Raw genomic sequence first — 19,609 nt, 5'->3', positions numbered from 1 at the left:
GCTTTATATCCTTACAAAATGCACTTTTTTCATACTTTTTTGTTAGAGTATGTCTTGGCCCTAAAGTGAATTTAGAGTTTTTTAGATTTCAAGGCTACGATAGTAGCCTTATAACAATTTCCCATGTACCAAACATAATTATACTGTTCGGAACTGTTCTCATCAAATGCGGGGTCAACCCACTATACATTGAAAAGAGTCCCTCTTCTTTAATTATAACTTTGAAACTTTGTACTAAACCTGTATACTTTCGTTTACCATTTTCCTTGGGCGTTTGTCTCAATCTCGTCCTGACAACTTCGTGCGGATATGTTGCTATACTAGCCACAAATTTTGCAAGACCAGCGCTTCCTGATCTTTGACACCACTCCTTGACTTTCTCTGATGTGCTTTTTGTACCTTCGGCTTGATATCCAAATTTCTCAATAGACCTTTCCTTTATTAACCTCTTCATTTGTTCATATAATAGCCATTGAAGTATACCTTCAACAGAACCCAAATAAGAGGCACTCAACCCTTTGTACAAGCCAGTGAAACCCTCATTTCTTATAACACTTTTTAAGCAATCCCAAGAGTTCTTGTACTGTCGGACCGATGTTTTCCCAGCTTTATCAAGCTGTACTCTTGTTTTAATCAACCAAATAGGATTGGTTGCCGTCGCCGTTGCCCAACCTGCGGTTGCAGCAGCCATCAGATGAATCATAGGTGTTTCTTGGCCATTATTGAACGCTTTAGCATACATATCTTTAGTAGTTCCATAGGTAAAAAAATTAATACTTCTTGCTGGAATAACCCCGACTAAATTGGGGCCCAAACCCTTAAACAAGCTTCTAAAACCCTCTTGTTTGTACACATTGCCTATGATTCCCAGTGTTTCCTTGAAATGGGTTCCTGCTTGAATGACATAATTAATACTCTTTGGACGAGTAGATCCTTTACTGATATTAACAGCTTGTGATTTGTATGCTTTCAAAAATATATCACTTTGTAATCGGGTCTTCACCAAATCAAAGGGACACGTAACAACTGCACCCGCCATTCCTCCAATACCCCCAGCAACAAAATGAACCCATGGTTTTACTGTTGGATGATTTTCAATTTCAGATTGCTTCAAATTTAGTGGAATTTGTGTAGCTTCCTTATAATTAGAGCCCTTTTCATCACTTGCTAAATATGGAACTGATTCAATGGCATCCTCTTCCCATTCTTCAATGGATTTTTTAGGCATCTTTATCTCCTTGAAAAATTATGGGATATGAGAATGGTCAACTATGTAAGTAAGTAGGTGACTTTGACACAATAAATATAGGACCACGTAAAGACAAAATCGTCCGATTTTTTTACCTCAGTTAGCAGTACTTCAAAGAACAGTTTCTATAGAGAACAAGGCTACCCCTTTATACAAAGTTGAATTCTCTATGTGAAGTTAGACTTTTACCATTATTCTTTTTAATTTTACTTCTTGGATTTTGGCGTAAGGTTAATTTTTCACTAAGAGAGAGCCCGAAGCGAGGATTCAAAAGAGATGCTCAACGCAAGTAATATCTGGATGACATGAAGTGACTGTGTTGAGTAGTCTATATAGGTCAGAATAAAGAACCAAAAGAAATAATCTAAATGTACAAATTATGGATATTAGACACAATTTATTTTTTATTATATTATATATTTAAAAATAGACAAAAAATAAAACCTAAAACCTGAAAATCTTTTTCGATACAAAACCAGCATCGGGTAAATTAGATGAAAGTTTCGTATGGAACTGGGGCCAAAGTTTGAGGAACGTTACCTTCAGTAGAAACGATACGGGATTCTCTTGGTTGAGCTGGTTGTCTCTTCAATTGAACAGCAACACCTTGAGCCTTAGCTTCAGCACGCTTAGCAGCATTGGCCTTAACTCTTTCCAAAAATTCTTGTCTACACTTGGAGTGCTTGATGTGTTCAACTCTTAAGTTTAATCTTTTTTCTAGATATCTGTTACCGACCATCTTGTTGATGATAACACCAACAGAAGACTTAGTAACGTTGTAGACAACACCGGTCTTACCTTGGTAAAACTTGTGTGGCATACCCTTTTGGATAGAACCATTGGCTTTGATGTCGACAATGTCACCAACCTTGTAGACCTTCAAGTAAGTAGAAAGATGGACGGCACCATGCTTTCTGAAGTCACGTTGGAACATGTAACGAGTACGAGATCTGTAACCGTGTCTGTATTATAAGGAAATAAATCAAAATTAAGATTTATAAGAAATCATGTTAGTATTCTATTGTTTTGCGAGTTTCTGAGATGCGTCCCAGCACATAACCGAATGTTTGGAAAAAGGGCTTGTAATTACTACACTTCTAATGTTGAACTAATTTTCAAAGCAACGACTGTAAACTAATGACTTACAGCCCGTTAAAAGCCTATCATGTCACGTAATTTTCTCAGAATCAGTGTAGCATCATCTTATCTGCCCAATATTTTGCTCTAATGATATGTTTGCTTTATTCACACTAGACACGTCTTTAAATCTTTTTATTTCTGTGACGATATGTTCGGTTTGAGATACCATGATTCGTTCGTGCTGTAGATTCATAGGATTAAATGACATACGATTTACCCATTGTTGCTAGTTATTTTTGTCTTGGTTCTCTTATTCCAAAGTTCAATCGGTAATGCCTGAAATTGCACACTACTTTCTATATTATCTTTACCAGACATGACACTCCATTGGTGATAAAATTTCACAGAGGCGCAGAGACCGTTTACCTTTCCAGCTCTCGTATTGTGGCCCCCACCGCTGCCTGGGCTTCCAGCACGGCCACTAGTAGCGGTGGGCCAACACATCAAAGGAGGTTTGGCAGCGGTGCTTTTCCTCGGTTCTGAGCATGTTCTAGCGGCTGGGAAAAAGGCGATATTCAAACTCATCCTTGCCTCCAGTAAAAAAGGGTGTGGTGATGGTGAAGATGTACAGGTGTAAAACTGTCAGACTAACAAGTATAATATTGCGATTTATATTATCGAGATATATTGAGGTCAAGAGATATATACCAAAGTGAATGCAAGATGGCATGGAGAATTAGCCTTTAAATATTAACGGCTTCAATTTCTGACAATAAGGATTTCTCCAAGCCAAGGTGTAAAATCCTAAACGCTACTGAGTTGCAGTTGGGAATTTAAATCCGATCAAAATCTTCTAGCTATTTACGTTGGGTATTGAGTAATACTTGTGTCATCCAATGCCATGTCATCTTGCAAGAAAAGCGCCAGTTATGTACCTCTACCCATTTTCAAATGAAATAAAAATGACAAAGTAAAATGAAAAATGATCCGTGATTTGAAAAGTTATAAAATTTATTATACAGTTATGAAATCAGCGAATTATTTATTCTTCGTCTTCGGCTTCTTCAGCAGCTTCACCGGAAGCTTCAGCCTTTCTAGCAGCGTTTCTTCTAGCAACTCTACCTGGTCTAGCACCACCGAATGGAGAAGTTGGAGCGAAGTCAATGTGCTTTTCAGAGTCCAATCTGACCATGAAAGATGGGATGTTGACGATTTGCTTACCAACAGCAATGTGTCTTTGAGTGATTAAAACTCTGGCGTGGTGGACAGACTTGGCCAAACCCAACTTGTAGACTTGAGTTTGCAATCTTCTTTCCAAGAAATCTTCAACCTTCAAAGCCAAAACATAATCCAACTTCTTCTTGTCTTCGGACAAGACACCAACTCTAACCAATCTTCTGATCAAGGCATTACCTTCGAACAATCTCTTTGGGTCCTTTTCGTCTCTAGTTAACAAGTCTCTGGCAGCACGACGAATTTTAGACAATTGGAAAGAAATTCTGTAAATTTCTCTCTTGTTCTTCAAACCGAATTCACCGGCCAACTTCAATTCTGCGTCCAAACGAGAAGATTCGTAAGGTCTCTTTGGTGTAGAGTAAGTCTTAGAGTAAGTTCTTGGAGCTCCTAAAAAAAAAAAAGTAAAATTGGATTCTTGTTAGTCAAAAGTTTTCCCGGAACAAAAGTCTGCAAGGGCCCAAGTAAGTGCTCATAAATATTGTAGAGATATGATTAAAAACGCATAATTAGGTATCCGCCTTGGAAAATAAAATACTGTCCCATTGTTACGAGAGAGATGTTCCCTATTAGATCACCTTGATCTCTAATGTATCCCTGTTTAACTGAAGTGTCGGGAGTTCAGTGTAAATAAAGATATTCATAATATGGATAGTAATTCAGGCTGTTGTCGTGCTACTCAATGAAGGTATACTATTATGGAATTTCATATTCTCAAATATTTATGAGGACCCGAACCTCTTTCAAAATCAACGAGTCAGAGTGAAGAATTTCCCTCCTCTTCGATATAGTCTAATACGTACTTGGCATTGTTGCTTAGTCTTAGTTGTCTTGTTGCTTTCTTTCTTGTCTATGCAAATGAACAATTTTATTAAGTAAACTTCATGAAATTTATGCATAATGCTTAATGGGATTGAATGTTAAGCTACATGAGTGAAGCGCGTCCACCTGAAGCCGCCAACTTTATGATTTTTTCAAGTAACCTTTGTTTTGCGAATATGAAAAATGTACAGATGTGTAAATGTACGGATTAAATCGTCGCAGCGGGGAACACCGCTTTCTGAAATTGAAAGTTTCCATACTAGAAGGTCAAGATGCTGTCAATTAGGCTAGGAATGATACAGAAAAGCTGGCTAGCCGTTCCTTCAAAGCCTTCCATTACATCTACTTTTTTACGACTTACTTGTTGCGACTACTTTTTACAACCAGTATGCCCTCTCTGCGAGATTTATCACTAGAAAGGGACCAAGAATTAAATCAGTTACGTGCCCGTATCAACCAGCTGGGCAAAACAGGCAAAGAAGAAGCCAATGATTTTGTTGGTTTAAATATTTCAAATGAACCTGTATATGACACGGTGATTCAAACAGGACAGAGCTCTAACGCAACGAATAGTTTTGTACAAGAAACTATTCAGAAGACGAAACAAAAAGAGAGTGGTCAGCCATATATTATCCCCCAAAAAAACGAACATCAGCGTTACATCGATAAGGTTTGCGAAACCAGCGATCTCAAAGCCAAATTAGCGCCTATTATGGAAGTGCTCGAGAAGAAAACGAATGAAAAAATTAAGGGAATAATAAGGAAAAGGGTATTACAGGAACCCGACCGTGACAATGATGATAGCGGCTGATCGGATAATTACAACCAATTGCGTGCGCAAGACTTCATTGGGTTGGCTGGGAAAGAAAAGCGATGAACTTAGCAAAAAAAAAAGCTACATCAAATAAATATCAGCCGTACACTAGTTACGTATGTCTATAAATATTCTTTTCAAGATTCACACTTAAATATGAAGAGAAAAAAGAGAGAATCCAAGAAGAATACGGTTACAAACCATCTCAATCCTGAGTTGTGAATGCTTGATATATATACATCAAGGCGAAAATGAAGAATAACAACGAGCTAGCAAGAGTGATTGTTCTTATGCTAATTCTTGTTGCCAATAATTTCCCACCCACCACTGCTAATCCAGAGCAAATGGCATGACCAATAACAGCACCTGCAATAACATACCAATAGTCGCTGTCAGTAGCCATGGCAATAATACTAATTTGTGAACGGTCACCTAGCTCGCCTAGGAAAACCATCAGGAAAATTTGAACCCAAACTGGGGAAAACATAAATGATGCTAATTCGCGAATCCTGTGCACTATTTTTTTACCAATCGAAGCGTTCTTCAGCTGTTTATCATACGCAGTGTCGCCTCCTTTTTCAACATCATCCATATCCTGGTTCATGTCTTTAATGGCAATTTCTTCCTCCACTTCAGCCATTTCCTCCTCAACACCTGCATCCTTAGACATCTCCAAACCTTCCATAGTCAATTTGTAACCGAACACTAAGAATAAAATACCTGCAAAAAATGCTGTATAGCGTTCAGAAAGAAAAGCAACGGCTGAATGACCCACCACACCAGAAAGGATGGTCATAATAGCGAGGGAGGTAGCTGCTGCTGAGAACACCAGAACTCTTTTGTGACGCATTGCCATCAAGGCTGCGATCAAGAAGGTTTTGTCACCAATTTCAGAAAGCCCAATCATAGAAACGGACATTAAAAAAGACTTCAAATGTGAAGAACTCCCAGATTCCATAGATGTCTCCGCATCAGTAGCTGCAGCGGCTGCGGCGGTGAACAGCGGTAGGAGGGCTATTAAAGATGCCTTCTTTATCATATTTCCCATTGAATACTCGATGGCCTCGTATTTGTATCTTGCTTTGTAGAACCTAACTTTAGCTTTATATAGACTCCACAAACAAGATTGTAGGACTTTTTGATTCTAAAATAAGGATTTCATAAACGTGTGGTTCACGATACACCTTGATCGTAAAATACATAATAAAAATTTTAAGCATGAAAGCGAGCAACAACAAAACGTTGGAATAGGGTTCGCGAAAGTATGCTACATGAGTATGAGACAAAAGAAAGAAGCGAAAAAAAGGAAAAAGCTCCTCCGTCACTTCCGCGCTGCGCTCAGCTTCCGCGCTGACATAGCTAATGCCAGAACAAACTCATCGTCGTCTACAGGAAATGTCCGGAAGTATTCAGACAGACACATCAAGGGCAATTTCCTTATTGTTCTACCACTGATATCAACGGTCTATATTGATCGCATATTTATGTTTGACAAAGACAGTTAGTGAAAGTGCTTTTTTATGAAGAAGGAAAGAAAGAAAAAGAATCGTAAAAGTAGAATAAAAGAAAAAAACATACCGAGCATTTGATAGCAATTTTCCGCAAAATGTCCTGATATTTATTGAAGAACTTGACTCCAGTTGATCTTGCGTGAAAAAGAATTATACCTGAAGTTATCATCTCCTCTATGCAAACCTTTAGAATGTGGAGGATGCCCTCAGCTGTTGGATTTCCAACATAAAAAACTCCATCTGCTCGATCAACAAAAGCATCATCTAATGAATCTAATAAATTAGACGTGGCTAATGCTAAAAAGTTATGGTATTTTTTCAGCCTGTCAAGTTGCGTAAGTAAAGTGTTCACAACTCGGATTCCATCTGTTGACTCATTTCTACTTGACAAATTTGTTCTTGAACTTGCTATTGCTTCAACCTCATCTATCAAAAGGCATATAAAGATCCCTCGTCCCTCATTGACCTTTAAAAGCTCCTCAATGTCTTTGAATACTATTGATATATTTTTTGACGATTCTCCAAACCATTTAGAAAAGATGCGTGCACAAGACAATTCTATTATTATCCCCTTATAATTAGTATCAATGGTATCGGAACCGTCTGAAAATTCCCGCCTCACAGATAATTTTTGGCAAAGTGCTTTGCATAACGTTGTTTTACCTGTTCCCGGAGGACCATGGACAAGGAGTAATTTATTATTTGTGATTAGCGTTGTAATGTCTTCTTGATTGGAGTCTCCAGTTTGTTTGAATCTTGCTATCTTGAGAGATATAGTTGCGTAGCTATATAACCTTTCTTTAATATTGTTACCAAAATACAACGATTCCCATTGGCCCTCGAAAGTTGTGCCTGGAAGATATGATATATTTACTAAGTTTAGTGTTTGCTTACTTAGTGGAATGTCAAAATTTCCCACCGAATTGATACAATTGTTTAAAGTTTCTCCCTCAAAACCATCATCCTCGTCTAGTTCTAAGTCAATCTTGTCGAACTCTGTGGACAGTATGCTGCCATTTTTCAGCTCATCTTGCTCTTCCAGACAGCAAAAGGGATATATAATGAACTCGTCAACAGATCCCATGTGATAAGTGTCCGACTCGTTGGTCTCCTCTGAATCTAAAATAGAATCTATGTGCTGACCCAAATTTATTTTCTCATGAAAGTTCAATTTAATAGAGACGTGTGATGTGGACTGTTGCTCTATAGAAATTTTTTTAACGAATAAGGATAGAAACAAATTATCTTGTCCTTCATTTACTGTGTTAACTTTGCCATTTATGCTTGAAAACTGGTGTAATAAAACTTTTGCTAGGCTTCTAATCAAATGTTGTTGCGCCTCCGTTGGTGGATCCTTAATTTCAATACTTCCTTGCCCCTCTCTCATTAATTCTTGGCCAGTTATAATCGAAGTCTTTAAACGGTCTTTTGGGAAACTTTCCAACTTCCTCTTGACCACTGCTTTTAACAGATTCAAAAATTCTCCCAGCTTTTTGTTGCTGTTTTGTTTCGAGTCAGAACCAGAATGTAGAGAAGAAATTTGCTCATCCTCTCTAAACATACATTTGATAACCCTCAGAGATGATCCTCGCACTTGTAGGTCAACTATGTAGCTCATATCCTTATTTTATGTCTTCAGTTTGAGATCAGAATATTTTTATGAAAATGTTGTCACTCTCTTTTAACCGCCTCGCATTTCGTAGATTTGCCGCCCACCTTATTGTCAACGGCAAATCTAAGGATATATATACATATATATATATTTTTGAGAAAGATTATATTTTCGCCAACGATGAAAAAGAGAAAAGTACAGTACTATGTATTATGTGTTTTTCAACTCAAGAGAGGGGCAAACATATAACTGGTGCTATATATGATTAAGGCTGCGCTCAAATATACTTCTTACTTAATTGACTGAACAATACGTTGATAAGATGAAGGAAGAGTCTCAGATATTGGTTTCACAAAAAATTCAGAGAATGGAGTCATTTCGGTTACGGGCAATCTTTCGGTGATTGGTACGGAGTATCGCGATCTTTACACGTTCCACTAGTCAATCCAATCCAATTTATTCATTTGTCCGTAAATATTCTGCCGGCCTTCTCCCCATATTACAAAATAAAAAAATAAAACCTGAGTAATGGAATAGTTGGAAAAGCAAGGCAAATTTCCATCAGAAAGCAAGCCTATCCATTCAGCTAAGCTTATGAGATGAGTGTATTAAGATCTACATGCCTTTTCTTCCCTCCAAGATCCTTGTTGATATCATTTAACAAGCGGCGATTATTTTCAACTTCGAGGTTAATTTTGAATAAAGAAAGTGAAACTACAAAGAAGAAAGATAAAAGTAAGCAGCAAGATTTTAATCCTCGGCACCTGGGTGTTGCTGCCGAAATATTTATCCCCTCGGCTTACAAGAACCTTCCAAATGTATTTGCTCATCCTCTCATTGTTGCAAATGCATTGATCAGAAGACTTTACACGTTTGGTTTGAACTCTGTTCAAGTCGCATTGTTTCGTTTTCAATCAGGCATTAAACCTTCTTTTTTACTCTGGAAAAACAAAGCCATAGAGACGTATATCAATGTAAACACGTCATTTGCTCATAAAAATTTGTCGGACATCAAAGGGTTAGTTTCATTATGGGTTCAGGAAGCTCTCGAGGCTAGGTCCCGTCAACTTCCAGGTAATGCAACACTGGACTGGCAGTTGATAAAGTTTAATGCAGTTCCTAAACTAGTCTCAGTGCAACCAATCATGATTCCCGGAATGCCGTTAGAGCATTTACAGTTGGTTTACAAATTTGATACGAAGCAAAGACTAATTAAAGTCAATCAGCAAACTAAGAAGACTGAGACGTTAGACCGTGACGTTGTAGACTATATTGCCTTTTTGTGTGATGCTACAACTAATGATATGATTTTAATGGGATCTTTGTTTGAAAGTAAACCAAATGATAAATTACCGAAAAGCTACGAGGACGATGCTAAAGTTGCCATACACAGAATGAAAGTTAACGGTGATATATATCGTTTACCTCCAAGCTAAGGCAATATGTATATAAATGCGAAAAGTTTTGGAACATCTGTAAATAGCCATTGCTTCATTTGAGTTTCTTATTCCACATACCACTTACATATTCAGTAAAAACTATTCATTTGTTTTTCATTCTGAAGTATATATATTAAATTTATTAAATAGTTTTTCATGAAAAAAGTTATTGAAGCATCTCCCTTTCAATAGTGCATTAACTCTCCCATTCTAACCCATCTTTCCGTTGAATCGTCATAGAACAATGTTTCTGACAGATTGGTTTTCCTATAACGATCTTTGCAGCACAATCTGTGAAATAATTTCCATAAGCCGGTAAGAATAGTCCTGTTATAGCTGATACTACCTTGTACATAATTCATATCACTGAGCTTTGCTTCATCTTTTAGAGGCTGAGACTTCTCAAAACCTTCTGCGCTATCCAAACGATAGGTGCTGATTTCTTTTAATGCCAATGAATTATTAGAACACTTCCTACATTTAAGAACAACCTCTTCCTCGGACCTTCTCTTTCTATTTTCTGTATCAAAAGAACTGTCTTTTTCAATTGCTGCTGTGTTGTGAGGAATAGATCGATAAAGTACTTTTTTTTGCCCTGTTCGAATAACAAAAAGAAATAATGTCAATTCATTTGCACTGTAACAGTAATCAGCGCTAAAACCCTTAGGATGATATCGATGATTTGAAAGTATAATTGTGAAGCCACTATATATATCACGCAGTAGCGTAAACTGTGCTGCTTCGGACTTCAAAAGTTGAATAGCGTATCGTGTGCATTCCCAAATATTATCGACAACGTTTGGATAGAGAATAAAGGATGTGTATACGGTTATTTCATGATGGGGTAGAAAACTGAGTGTAGAAGAAATATTTGCAATACAATTCGATTTAACTTGAAGTTGATAATTAAAATTGCTGAAGAAAACTCCGCTATTACAATTTTCAGAGGTGACTATTAAGTCATTTCTCTTCATTTGTAAAAGTGAGAATAATCGTAATATTTGCTTACAGTAAGGAAGACGTATCGCATTAGGTATCTTATCTTCTGAATTGTAATCATATCCGGAAACTTTTTTGGTTCCTCTTACTGCTGCAAATAGAGACGAATCTGAAATATCTCCCTCTTGTACGTCTTTTTTGGGTAAATCAATATTTCCCTGAATTTCTTGGACTTTAGAACATGAAAGATTTTTCCGTTTGCGATTTTTATTGCGTCTGCTAGCAATCTTCTCTATAAGTGCACATATGTCTTCATTGGGGATTTGGGACCAATTCTGATTTTCTATATCGGTATTTTGATTCTCATTTGTTGGGAAATACTTCGTCTTTTGTAATGGGGCAGATTGCCTTCTAGTTTTATTTTTTTTATCTGCTATGTCTTCTAAAATTTTACAAATTCTGCTCGTACTGAGTTGAGACCAATCGTGCCCTTTCTCAACATGGACGTTTTCCTTCTTGAGACATGGGATAGTTTTCATTGATAGTTCCATTTTGTTTTCACTTGCGCTCGTTTTGGCATGTTGAATGGCATCCGCCAGCATTCTTGCTTTTGGGTAATAAGGACAAATATCCATTATATCCAAATCTTCCTTTTCCTCATAGCCTGTAAAATTATTAGGTTCGGATACTGTGTGCTCTATGTTGTTATTAAATGTTATTATTGGTCTTTTGTGGTTTCTTAATATTGTTCCACTATCGTATTGAAAGTTTGATTTTTCAGAAGCCAAAATAGCATTCAATACATTATTTTGGTACATGTCCCGAATTAGCTAACAAATTTCTTAGTATTTGTGTTACAACAATTAGAGATTTTGTTTTGTTTATTTACTTTCATCAATTCACGTTATTTTGCCGCCGACGGCTTTGAGACCGCACAAAGTTTTTTTTCACCAGAGCAATAAGCTGGGTCATTTAAACTATTCGCAAATCAAGGATTCAAAAGATCTTTTCTTAGATATATTTTCTTCGTGATTCGTCATTAAATAGAACATGAAATAAAAAAAATAAAAAATAAATATGCCTATACATTATGAATATATATTATGCTATAATTATTACTTCTCCTTTTTAACTTCAATTGATTGATCTTCTACGTATGGGCCAAATAGTTCAAGTGAATATCTTGTTGAGGGTTTGCGCCCTTTCCATATCAGTTCAGGGAAGACTTTCCATCTCCAGATGAACTGGTAATTGCAGCTGACGTTGAGCGTAATGACCCTTAAATGTTCCAAAGAAACAATGTAGAAATAAATCCCCATACCAGTTAATATATGCCACCATCCGTGTGGTTCAAGCAGTACACCAAGTGGTAAAGCCAAAATACTTCTTCTAACGTGCACCCAGAACGAACAATAGTGTATATCAAGTAGCCACGAAATGTAGCCAGATAAGAACAAAATTGCGCCGAGCGCCATTGAAGCCTTGAGATTTCTTTTGGCAAGTGGATCATGGACGTATCTGTACGTCAAACTTCCTGCAGTAGCAGCCACAACTACAATCTGTACGCCAAACAAAATTTGATGGATATCGACATTTTTGTAAATAACGTAGAGTATGCTTGCTGTTGTAACGGCCAGGCCGATAATTACGCCGATGAATATCTGTTCAAATAGAGGAACCTTCTTGTGATTATCTCCGTTAAGTAATGCCTCTTTGGCCTCGCATACTAAACTCCATGTCGGAATGCACATGGCGTATATCATTGGAAGTTCATCCAATAGTTGGAATCTATACTTCAGTGTCATATGAAATAGCCATGATCCTACTCCGACCAAACCGTACCCGAAGCCAATAAGTAAAAACCTTTTTTCTAATTTATTCTTGTAAGCAGAGTAAGTTGTGTAAATCGCTGACAGTATGAATACGCTGTTAGTTAAAGTGTTTGACCACTCGGCAATATAGGGAGAAACGACATAGTTCTCCTCACACCAGTCAATAGTGGAAGTTGTTTCTCCCCAAACGCCGGGGACAGAACTCTCTGGATAGTTCCAACGAAATATTCCCATCAATCTTCTATTTTCTTAAATAAAGATTTCTGCTTTTATTTACAAATTAATCTCTGTAAGTATCGGACCTTATAAAAACCCCTTACACAATAACTATATAGATGTATATAGGATATATAGATATATATATGCAAATATCTTTTTCCTATAAGCGATAAAAATAAAATGCTACCCGAATTCTATTTAGACATATATAACCGGAGACAGATATTTTTTATGTCATGGGGTAGAGTAGTGCGTTTGAAAGTATCAAACAAAAAGTTTCAGGGGCCGGATCTAATCGGCATAAATATTTTCCGATGTCTCGCGTTAAAAAACTTGCGTGATAATCCGTCCGCACTAGTGGGATCGAAAGAAGGGGCGTGGTCAGAAGGGTAACGTTATGTGAAACCCTTGCCTTTGAATCTTTCCTGCTATGCTACGTCGGCCGACACTTCCATTTGAAAAAAATATAAACGATGGTGTTGCCAAGTATTTTTTTTCGCCTTCGTTTAACGTCAGCATTACTAAAAAGGTTAATGGTTGGCGATACTAACTAAAAAGAATTTGTAGAAATGCCATGAAGATTTTCACGCTGTATACCATGATTCAGCAATACTTTTTTGATAATGGCGGTGTTTATAGTATAAAGAATTTTTATTCTGCAGTTCCGAAGGAGAAAATGAACATAATTCTTGTTTCACTTGATTGTGAGCTCCAAAAGCTTGCTCTTAAGCTGTCAAAGAAAACTAGTGGCACTCACACTACGCACTAGCTTTTACACCACATCGTTATTGTTTTCCATTAACGCTTACGTAAATTTCATCTATCATTCTACCTGTACCGTTCCCGATGATAGTGGCTTACAAAACGGCTTGAGGTACAGTTGGTTCGAACTTTTTGCATTATTGTTGCCTTCTTTTTTTAGTAACAAGCGGCGTCTTTGTTTCTTCTGCAAAAATAATCTCGCTCGAGTAATTGGAGGCTTGGCAAAACTTAAATCTCCACGCATACCCGGCTTCCTATGTTCGTGAAGGACTCAAAAACATGAACTATCCTTATCCATCTTTCTTTTGCCAAATTATTTTAGCCAATCTATATAACACTACATCATTCCTTTGAGTCTTTCTTTATCATTCATTCGAAGGGAGAAATATACGAGCCAAATTCAAAGACAGACTATTTTTTCGAGCAGGCCTATCTCATCAGAAAAAAATTTAATAAAGCTCTAGATAAGCAAACACAATTATTTTCAAAAAAATTTCTGCTAAATGGGTAGAAGAAAAATTGAAATTGAACCTATCAAAGATGATAGAAATCGTACAGTTACTTTCATAAAGCGAAAAGCAGGACTATTTAAAAAGGCTCATGAATTGTCAGTACTTTGCCAAGTAGACATTGCTGTCATTATTTTAGGATCCAATAATACATTCTACGAATACTCTTCTGTTGATATGAGTAACCTGCTTAATGTTCATCAAAACAACACTGATCTTCCTCATAATATCATAGAACCATCTGATTATGGTGACTATGTGAAAAAACCACGTGTTGTTCTGAATGAAAGGAAGCGCAGGCGAAGAAGAGCAACCGTGTTGCAACCAGCTTCCCATTCTGGGAGTTGTACAGTTTCGAGTCAAGATTCCTCCAGTGTACAAAACAATGGGAATTTAAGCGCTCCGTTGGCGTCAAATGACGCCGGGAACGCTGGTGTAAGTACACCATTGGTGCATTGCCACGGAGCAATATCACGTAGCGGATCCAATCATTCTGACTGTGCAAGAAATAGTGCAGATTATCAAATGTTGCAAGGCGGTTTAAATTCTGGTGGGAGTTTTCATGCTAATGATTATAAAGAAAGCGTAGACCAACAGCATGTTGCAAACGAGGCTATTCATAGGAATTTTATGAACAAGAGGATTAGGCCGGATACTCATTTACTACTTTCTGAATCTAACCACTCTAATTATCATAATTTTTACCCGTCGCCTTACGAGAATTTGCCAAAGCCTTCATTGCCTGCAAGTTTAGTGGGCAATATTCCATCCTTTCAATCGCAATTTGTACAGGTTATTCCGGCAAATAGTAACCCAATGGGAAAAGGATTTAATGGGACGGGTGACAGCGAGAGCTTTGAAGCAAAGCAAAAGATACACCCGACAGTTGCTATATCAAATACTTTGGAAGGTCCAGCTCCAGTGCAGGCGATGGTCCATCACCTGCACCAACTGAACAGCAATAGAGGAAAGCTCTCAGGGAAGCCATATTTAAAGCTAAATATTCCGAAGGCCACAAATGACGCTTGCCAGAGGTCGCCAGCAATGTATTCAGGAACCGCATCACCGAAAACGGATGTACAAGCCACTCCCAATCAAATGCTCGCCAGCAACATGTCCTCCCCTCTTTCTCGTTCAAAGTTTTTGGGATTCAAGAACAATGATATGGACGACTTATATCATAATGGCCGATGTGGCAGCACTTATGTAAATAACAAAACATTCTTTCTGAAACCGCCAATTGGAAGACCGCCTAAATTTCCGAAAAGCCCGTCTTCATCTATTGTGGTTTTTCCTTCCTCGGTAGCTAGTTCAACTTTGAAATCCACGAGTTCGACAAACTCTCCAGATTAATGAATCGCTTTCTAGCTACTTTTTACTACAAGAAAGCATTCGCTTAAAATTAAGAGTGTATGTTGGCGCATTTAGGCAAACGTCTTCTAAATTAGGGCTATAGACAATTATGTCGCTCGTACATTTTTCAGATGTAGTGACGCAAATTTCTAGCAATTTGCAGGTAGTGCTCCACGGCCCCCTTCCAATTTTTGTGCACTCAATCGATCAAAACAATAGAGACTGCCCTGTTAACTTCTCAACATAATTATGTAAAAAATTATCTCATTAAGCCAGATAGCAAATATATCACATATTGCATTGATTAATTTGAGAAAAATATACATGTATCTTTTCAGTTAATTTTATTAAAAATAAATTATTTCCTTACTTTTTTTTCTACAGTTTGCACCATTAACCTCTTTTCTTGCATCCATACATCTTTGAACTCCATACATCTTATTTTTTTGCTGTTTTTTTTCAGTGTCTCGGGCATACAGGCCGCTTATCTTCATGCCGGCCCATCATCCTAGGAAACTCTTTCGGTATGGGCCAAGGGCAGGCGAAAATCCTATGTGCGTGGAGCTGATACAATCTCGGCTGGCTTGGTTTGTAGGGCACGGTCAATGAATGCCTGATGGGAGAAAAATTCATCTTTATGAAAAGTGATCTTAATTTGAATAGTGTGCCCTTCAAAACATTTGGAAGTCATTAATTGAAACTATCCAGTGTGAATAGACGACTGAGCCATCATGAAGGTATGTAATATCACCCAAATCCTTAGAATTCTAATGAATCAGCACGCGCTAACCGGCTGTTTCTGACTGTTTGATAAACGTATACCCACAAATTAGTGCACTATAATAAAAATTCTCAAGAACAACGTTGTTTAAACGAGATAATTCCCTCTAATATACACGTACCGACACTTAGGAAAATATCTCGCTAAGTTCAAATTAAGGAATGAAAAAGGAATTTACGAAAAGGGTTTAGAAATATCAATGAAAATAAGAAAAACCTGTAACGGAAGAAAGGACAGCAGGGATTCGTTGGAATTTGTCGATATTGGCTTCGGACAACTTTACTAACAAATGGTATTATTTATAACAGTTGAACATTTCTTACCCAGTCAACGGGTCTCAAAAGACCTTCGAAATTGATGATGAACACCGTATTCGTGTTTTCTTCGACAAGAGAATCGGTCAAGAAGTCGATGGTGAAGCCGTTGGTGATGAATTCAAGGGCTACGTCTTCAAGATCTCTGGTGGTAACGACAAACAAGGTTTCCCAATGAAGCAAGGTGTTTTGTTGCCAACTAGAATCAAGTTGTTGTTGACCAAGAACGTTTCTTGTTACAGACCAAGACGTGATGGTGAAAGAAAGAGAAAGTCCGTCAGAGGTGCCATTGTTGGTCCAGATTTGGCTGTCTTGGCTTTGGTCATTGTCAAGAAGGGTGAACAAGAATTGGAAGGTCTAACTGACACTACTGTTCCAAAGAGATTGGGTCCAAAGAGAGCTAACAACATCAGAAAGTTCTTCGGTTTGTCCAAGGAAGATGACGTTCGTGATTTCGTCATCAGAAGAGAAGTCACCAAGGGTGAAAAGACTTACACCAAGGCTCCAAAGATCCAAAGATTGGTTACTCCTCAAAGATTGCAAAGAAAGAGACACCAAAGAGCTTTGAAGGTCAGAAACGCTCAAGCTCAAAGAGAAGCTGCTGCCGAATACGCTCAATTGTTGGCTAAGAGATTGTCTGAAAGAAAGGCTGAAAAGGCCGAAATCAGAAAGAGAAGAGCTTCTTCTTTGAAGGCTTAAGTATGTCTTGGACCTGCATAATTTTTATACTTTTTCCTTTTAGATATATGTACTTTTGGCTTAATTTAATATAATTAACTATAACTTCGATTTTATTCTTTGAAGGTCCAAATGCACGTAATTCATAAACTTATGATGCATTGTTCTATTTCTTGAAGTCCTTGGGATGAGTGATGAGAAAATTTTCTTGAAAGTTAAATAATATAATAAAATTCTAAAAGTTAAATTTTATAGCTAAACATAAACTATTTCTTAAAATTCTTTGGCAGTATATTTTCTTTGAAAAATGAGAAGATATAATATACCAATCAATGAAATTGAACTGCAGAGACCGAGCCCTGTAAAACACCATCCAATTCCCATTGCGTTACAGAGCTGTAAAATGATAGCGGAACTAATGGCAGCGCCCACATTTCGAAAGAAACTACTAACAGCAACAGTTCCAGCAGCTCTTTTGGGGAATAACTCAGTTAAATATGTCATTGATGTGTTGCTGCACCAGGTCATACCAAAGGCAGTGAGAGCGGAAAAAACTAAAAGAACCACAAAATGATAATGAAAGAAGATTGCCCATCCGTATCCTATTGTGCCACATATTGTTAGTAAAATTCCAATTAGGTTCAGTAATAAACGAAACTCTGCCGGGAATTTCTTTTTAGGATGACTTTTGATCCAGCGTGAACGAAGATAATCTGAGAGGTGCCCACCAGATTGAGATCCTAGTAACATAGCTACACCTGGGCAGACATAAGCAGCACCAATTTCTAACATAGTAAAACGGTAGTCATGTTCAAGGTAATACGAAAACGTGACGCTGAACGCATAGTAACTGGAGAACAGGAGTGCAGTACTGACGGACGTGATTATTATTGGAGGACATTTAATCATTTTCCAATATAGTGTCAAACCTGCTTTAGGCGGCTTTGGAAAATTTTCTTGGAAGAAAGCATCATTATTGACTGGTTTACGGATACCAATGTCTGGGAACAGACGCCGATGTGATATTTTATTACCTTCGAAGAATGGAGATTCGTTATTTTCACGTTCATCTTTTTTGTCACCCCATTTAGGGTCTCCATTACCAACTATACAACGTAGCGTTTCTGGAAGTAAAGCAGTAACCAAGATCAATGCTATTCCTGTCATGATAGAAGTGAAACCAAAAAGCCATCTCCAGTAATTTCCTTTCATTAAAATAAGCCCAGCAACAATGGGTGCTATAATAGGACCCATGTTTGGACCCATCATGAAATACGCTATGGCCTTTCCCCTGTGTTTTGGAGGAACAACGTCTGTTACAGTGCCAGCTCCCAGAGAAATCACAGAGCTGGAAGCGAAAGCTTGGAAAATTCTTAAAACAAAAAGGGCAGCAATATTGACTGGTACAGCGGCCAAAAGTATATTAACAATTAACATTAGTGATAACGACACCATATATAAGAATTTCCTTCCACCAAAATCCGCCAGTGCGCCCCAAAACAATGGACCAACGGAAAAAACAGCCATAAATACAGAAACTGTAGCGTTTATTGTTGTTGCACTTACATCATATTCCCTTTGCAGCAATGGTAAAGCCGGTATATATATGTTTCCAGACATTGGGCCCAAAAATCCTATAAAAATGATAATTCCAAAAATGATTAGTCTTTGATCCTTGGAAAAATAAGTATATGGAATATGTGCTTGAGTATCAGGAGAAGGGTCTCTTGACTGGGAGTTCGATGACTTTACAGCAACTTCCTCTTCTTTTGTTTTTGCTTTCTGTGCTGACAATGATGGGGAAGAGTCAGGGTGCTCATGAAAGACATCATGATCTATATTGGCTCTCTTTTGGTTCACCTGATCCCAGCTTTCATTAATTACATCATCTCCTAGATCTTCTAGCGAATGAAATGTTGAGCGGGTTGTTCCACTTTCTTGCGAATTAATTTGCAGACCCAAATTCTTTTTCTGAAACGGTTCGCTTCCCATTGCCTTAATTCTTTTCCCAGCTCTTGAAACTCTTTTTTGAAAAATTACCAACAACAACTTTTCTTACTACCATCCTTCTAGCCTTATCAATATTCTCATATATCTTAAAATTGCAATTGTTGTTACAAAGGAGTTTGTGTCGTTTTTCACCAGGTGACAGAATGTCTGGGTTGAAAGTATCAATGAAAAAAAAAAATGTAGAGAGATGCCAAAACAGTGGCCAACAGGCAGCTTTGGCTACGGAAATGATTTGGAAACCTGCATAAGTATTTCTCCGCGAAATTGGGAAGAGTGATATGGATAGTTGTGATCCACGGTATATAATTCCTTGTGATCCCTTATCTGGCAAGATAGCTATAGTATTACTAATACGTGGCGCTAGTATAATAACTCGCGCAAAGACCGAACGGAGATTAATATTTAAAAGTTGGTGCGCAGTCCGGGTAAATACAGCTTTTCATGCTGAAGAA

General features: G+C 37.6%; 13 protein-coding genes across 13 annotated transcripts; 5 read left to right on the top strand and 8 right to left on the bottom strand.

The window, feature by feature from the left end:
- Positions 1–94: 94 nt before the first annotated feature.
- RIM2 (Rim2p) lies at positions 95–1,228 on the bottom strand (the record flags this gene model as incomplete). The annotated part of the gene is made up of 1 exon (NM_001178540.1): positions 95–1,228. The coding sequence occupies one exon, from the start codon at positions 1,226–1,228 to the stop codon at positions 95–97; it is 1,134 nt and encodes a 377-aa protein (NP_009751.1).
- Positions 1,229–1,739: 511 nt separating this feature from the next.
- Positions 1,740–2,610, bottom strand: RPL21A (60S ribosomal protein eL21 RPL21A; the record flags this gene model as incomplete). The annotated part of the gene is made up of 2 exons (NM_001178539.1): positions 1,740–2,211; positions 2,600–2,610. The coding sequence occupies 2 exons, from the start codon at positions 2,608–2,610 to the stop codon at positions 1,740–1,742; spliced, it is 483 nt and encodes a 160-aa protein (NP_009750.1).
- Positions 2,611–3,371: 761 nt separating this feature from the next.
- Positions 3,372–4,372, bottom strand: RPS9B (40S ribosomal protein uS4 RPS9B; the record flags this gene model as incomplete). The annotated part of the gene is made up of 2 exons (NM_001178537.3): positions 3,372–3,952; positions 4,366–4,372. 2 exons carry the CDS (start codon positions 4,370–4,372, stop codon positions 3,372–3,374), a joined length of 588 nt encoding a protein of 195 aa, NP_009748.3.
- Positions 4,373–4,772: 400 nt separating this feature from the next.
- Positions 4,773–5,195, top strand: NTC20 (Ntc20p; the record flags this gene model as incomplete). Its single annotated transcript, NM_001178536.3, has 1 exon — positions 4,773–5,195. The coding sequence occupies one exon, from the start codon at positions 4,773–4,775 to the stop codon at positions 5,193–5,195; it is 423 nt and encodes a 140-aa protein (NP_009747.3).
- A 208-nt stretch (positions 5,196–5,403) lies between these two features.
- GDT1 (putative ribosome biosynthesis protein GDT1) lies at positions 5,404–6,246 on the bottom strand (the record flags this gene model as incomplete). The annotated part of the gene is made up of 1 exon (NM_001178535.1): positions 5,404–6,246. One exon carries the CDS (start codon positions 6,244–6,246, stop codon positions 5,404–5,406), a length of 843 nt encoding a protein of 280 aa, NP_009746.1.
- Positions 6,247–6,519: 273 nt separating this feature from the next.
- On the bottom strand, positions 6,520–8,327 carry PCH2 (Pch2p; the record flags this gene model as incomplete). Its single annotated transcript, NM_001178534.1, has 2 exons — positions 6,520–6,663; positions 6,777–8,327. The coding sequence occupies 2 exons, from the start codon at positions 8,325–8,327 to the stop codon at positions 6,520–6,522; spliced, it is 1,695 nt and encodes a 564-aa protein (NP_009745.2).
- Positions 8,328–8,920: 593 nt separating this feature from the next.
- Positions 8,921–9,757, top strand: MBA1 (Mba1p; the record flags this gene model as incomplete). Its single annotated transcript, NM_001178533.3, has 1 exon — positions 8,921–9,757. The coding sequence occupies one exon, from the start codon at positions 8,921–8,923 to the stop codon at positions 9,755–9,757; it is 837 nt and encodes a 278-aa protein (NP_009744.3).
- A 188-nt stretch (positions 9,758–9,945) lies between these two features.
- On the bottom strand, positions 9,946–11,517 carry YBR184W (uncharacterized protein; the record flags this gene model as incomplete). The annotated part of the gene is made up of 1 exon (NM_001178532.3): positions 9,946–11,517. One exon carries the CDS (start codon positions 11,515–11,517, stop codon positions 9,946–9,948), a length of 1,572 nt encoding a protein of 523 aa, NP_009743.3.
- A 297-nt stretch (positions 11,518–11,814) lies between these two features.
- On the bottom strand, positions 11,815–12,765 carry YPC1 (phytoceramidase; the record flags this gene model as incomplete). Its single annotated transcript, NM_001178531.1, has 1 exon — positions 11,815–12,765. One exon carries the CDS (start codon positions 12,763–12,765, stop codon positions 11,815–11,817), a length of 951 nt encoding a protein of 316 aa, NP_009742.1.
- Positions 12,766–13,324: 559 nt separating this feature from the next.
- Positions 13,325–13,519, top strand: YBR182C-A (uncharacterized protein; the record flags this gene model as incomplete). Its single annotated transcript, NM_001184586.1, has 1 exon — positions 13,325–13,519. The coding sequence occupies one exon, from the start codon at positions 13,325–13,327 to the stop codon at positions 13,517–13,519; it is 195 nt and encodes a 64-aa protein (NP_878050.1).
- A 496-nt stretch (positions 13,520–14,015) lies between these two features.
- SMP1 (Smp1p) lies at positions 14,016–15,374 on the top strand (the record flags this gene model as incomplete). The annotated part of the gene is made up of 1 exon (NM_001178530.3): positions 14,016–15,374. One exon carries the CDS (start codon positions 14,016–14,018, stop codon positions 15,372–15,374), a length of 1,359 nt encoding a protein of 452 aa, NP_009741.3.
- A 731-nt stretch (positions 15,375–16,105) lies between these two features.
- RPS6B (40S ribosomal protein eS6 RPS6B) lies at positions 16,106–17,168 on the top strand (the record flags this gene model as incomplete). The annotated part of the gene is made up of 2 exons (NM_001178529.3): positions 16,106–16,111; positions 16,464–17,168. The coding sequence occupies 2 exons, from the start codon at positions 16,106–16,108 to the stop codon at positions 17,166–17,168; spliced, it is 711 nt and encodes a 236-aa protein (NP_009740.3).
- Positions 17,169–17,420: 252 nt separating this feature from the next.
- Positions 17,421–19,139, bottom strand: DTR1 (Dtr1p; the record flags this gene model as incomplete). Its single annotated transcript, NM_001178528.1, has 1 exon — positions 17,421–19,139. The coding sequence occupies one exon, from the start codon at positions 19,137–19,139 to the stop codon at positions 17,421–17,423; it is 1,719 nt and encodes a 572-aa protein (NP_009739.1).
- Between the last annotated feature and the right edge of the window lie 470 nt (positions 19,140–19,609).

The sequence above is a fragment of the Saccharomyces cerevisiae genome, chromosome II, assembly GCF_000146045.2.
Source record: "Saccharomyces cerevisiae S288C chromosome II, complete sequence".
Classification (NCBI taxonomy): Eukaryota; Fungi; Ascomycota; class Saccharomycetes; order Saccharomycetales; family Saccharomycetaceae; genus Saccharomyces; species Saccharomyces cerevisiae.
The sequence above is the reverse complement of the archived record's forward strand: the minus strand, read 5'-3'. Positions and strand labels throughout refer to the sequence as shown.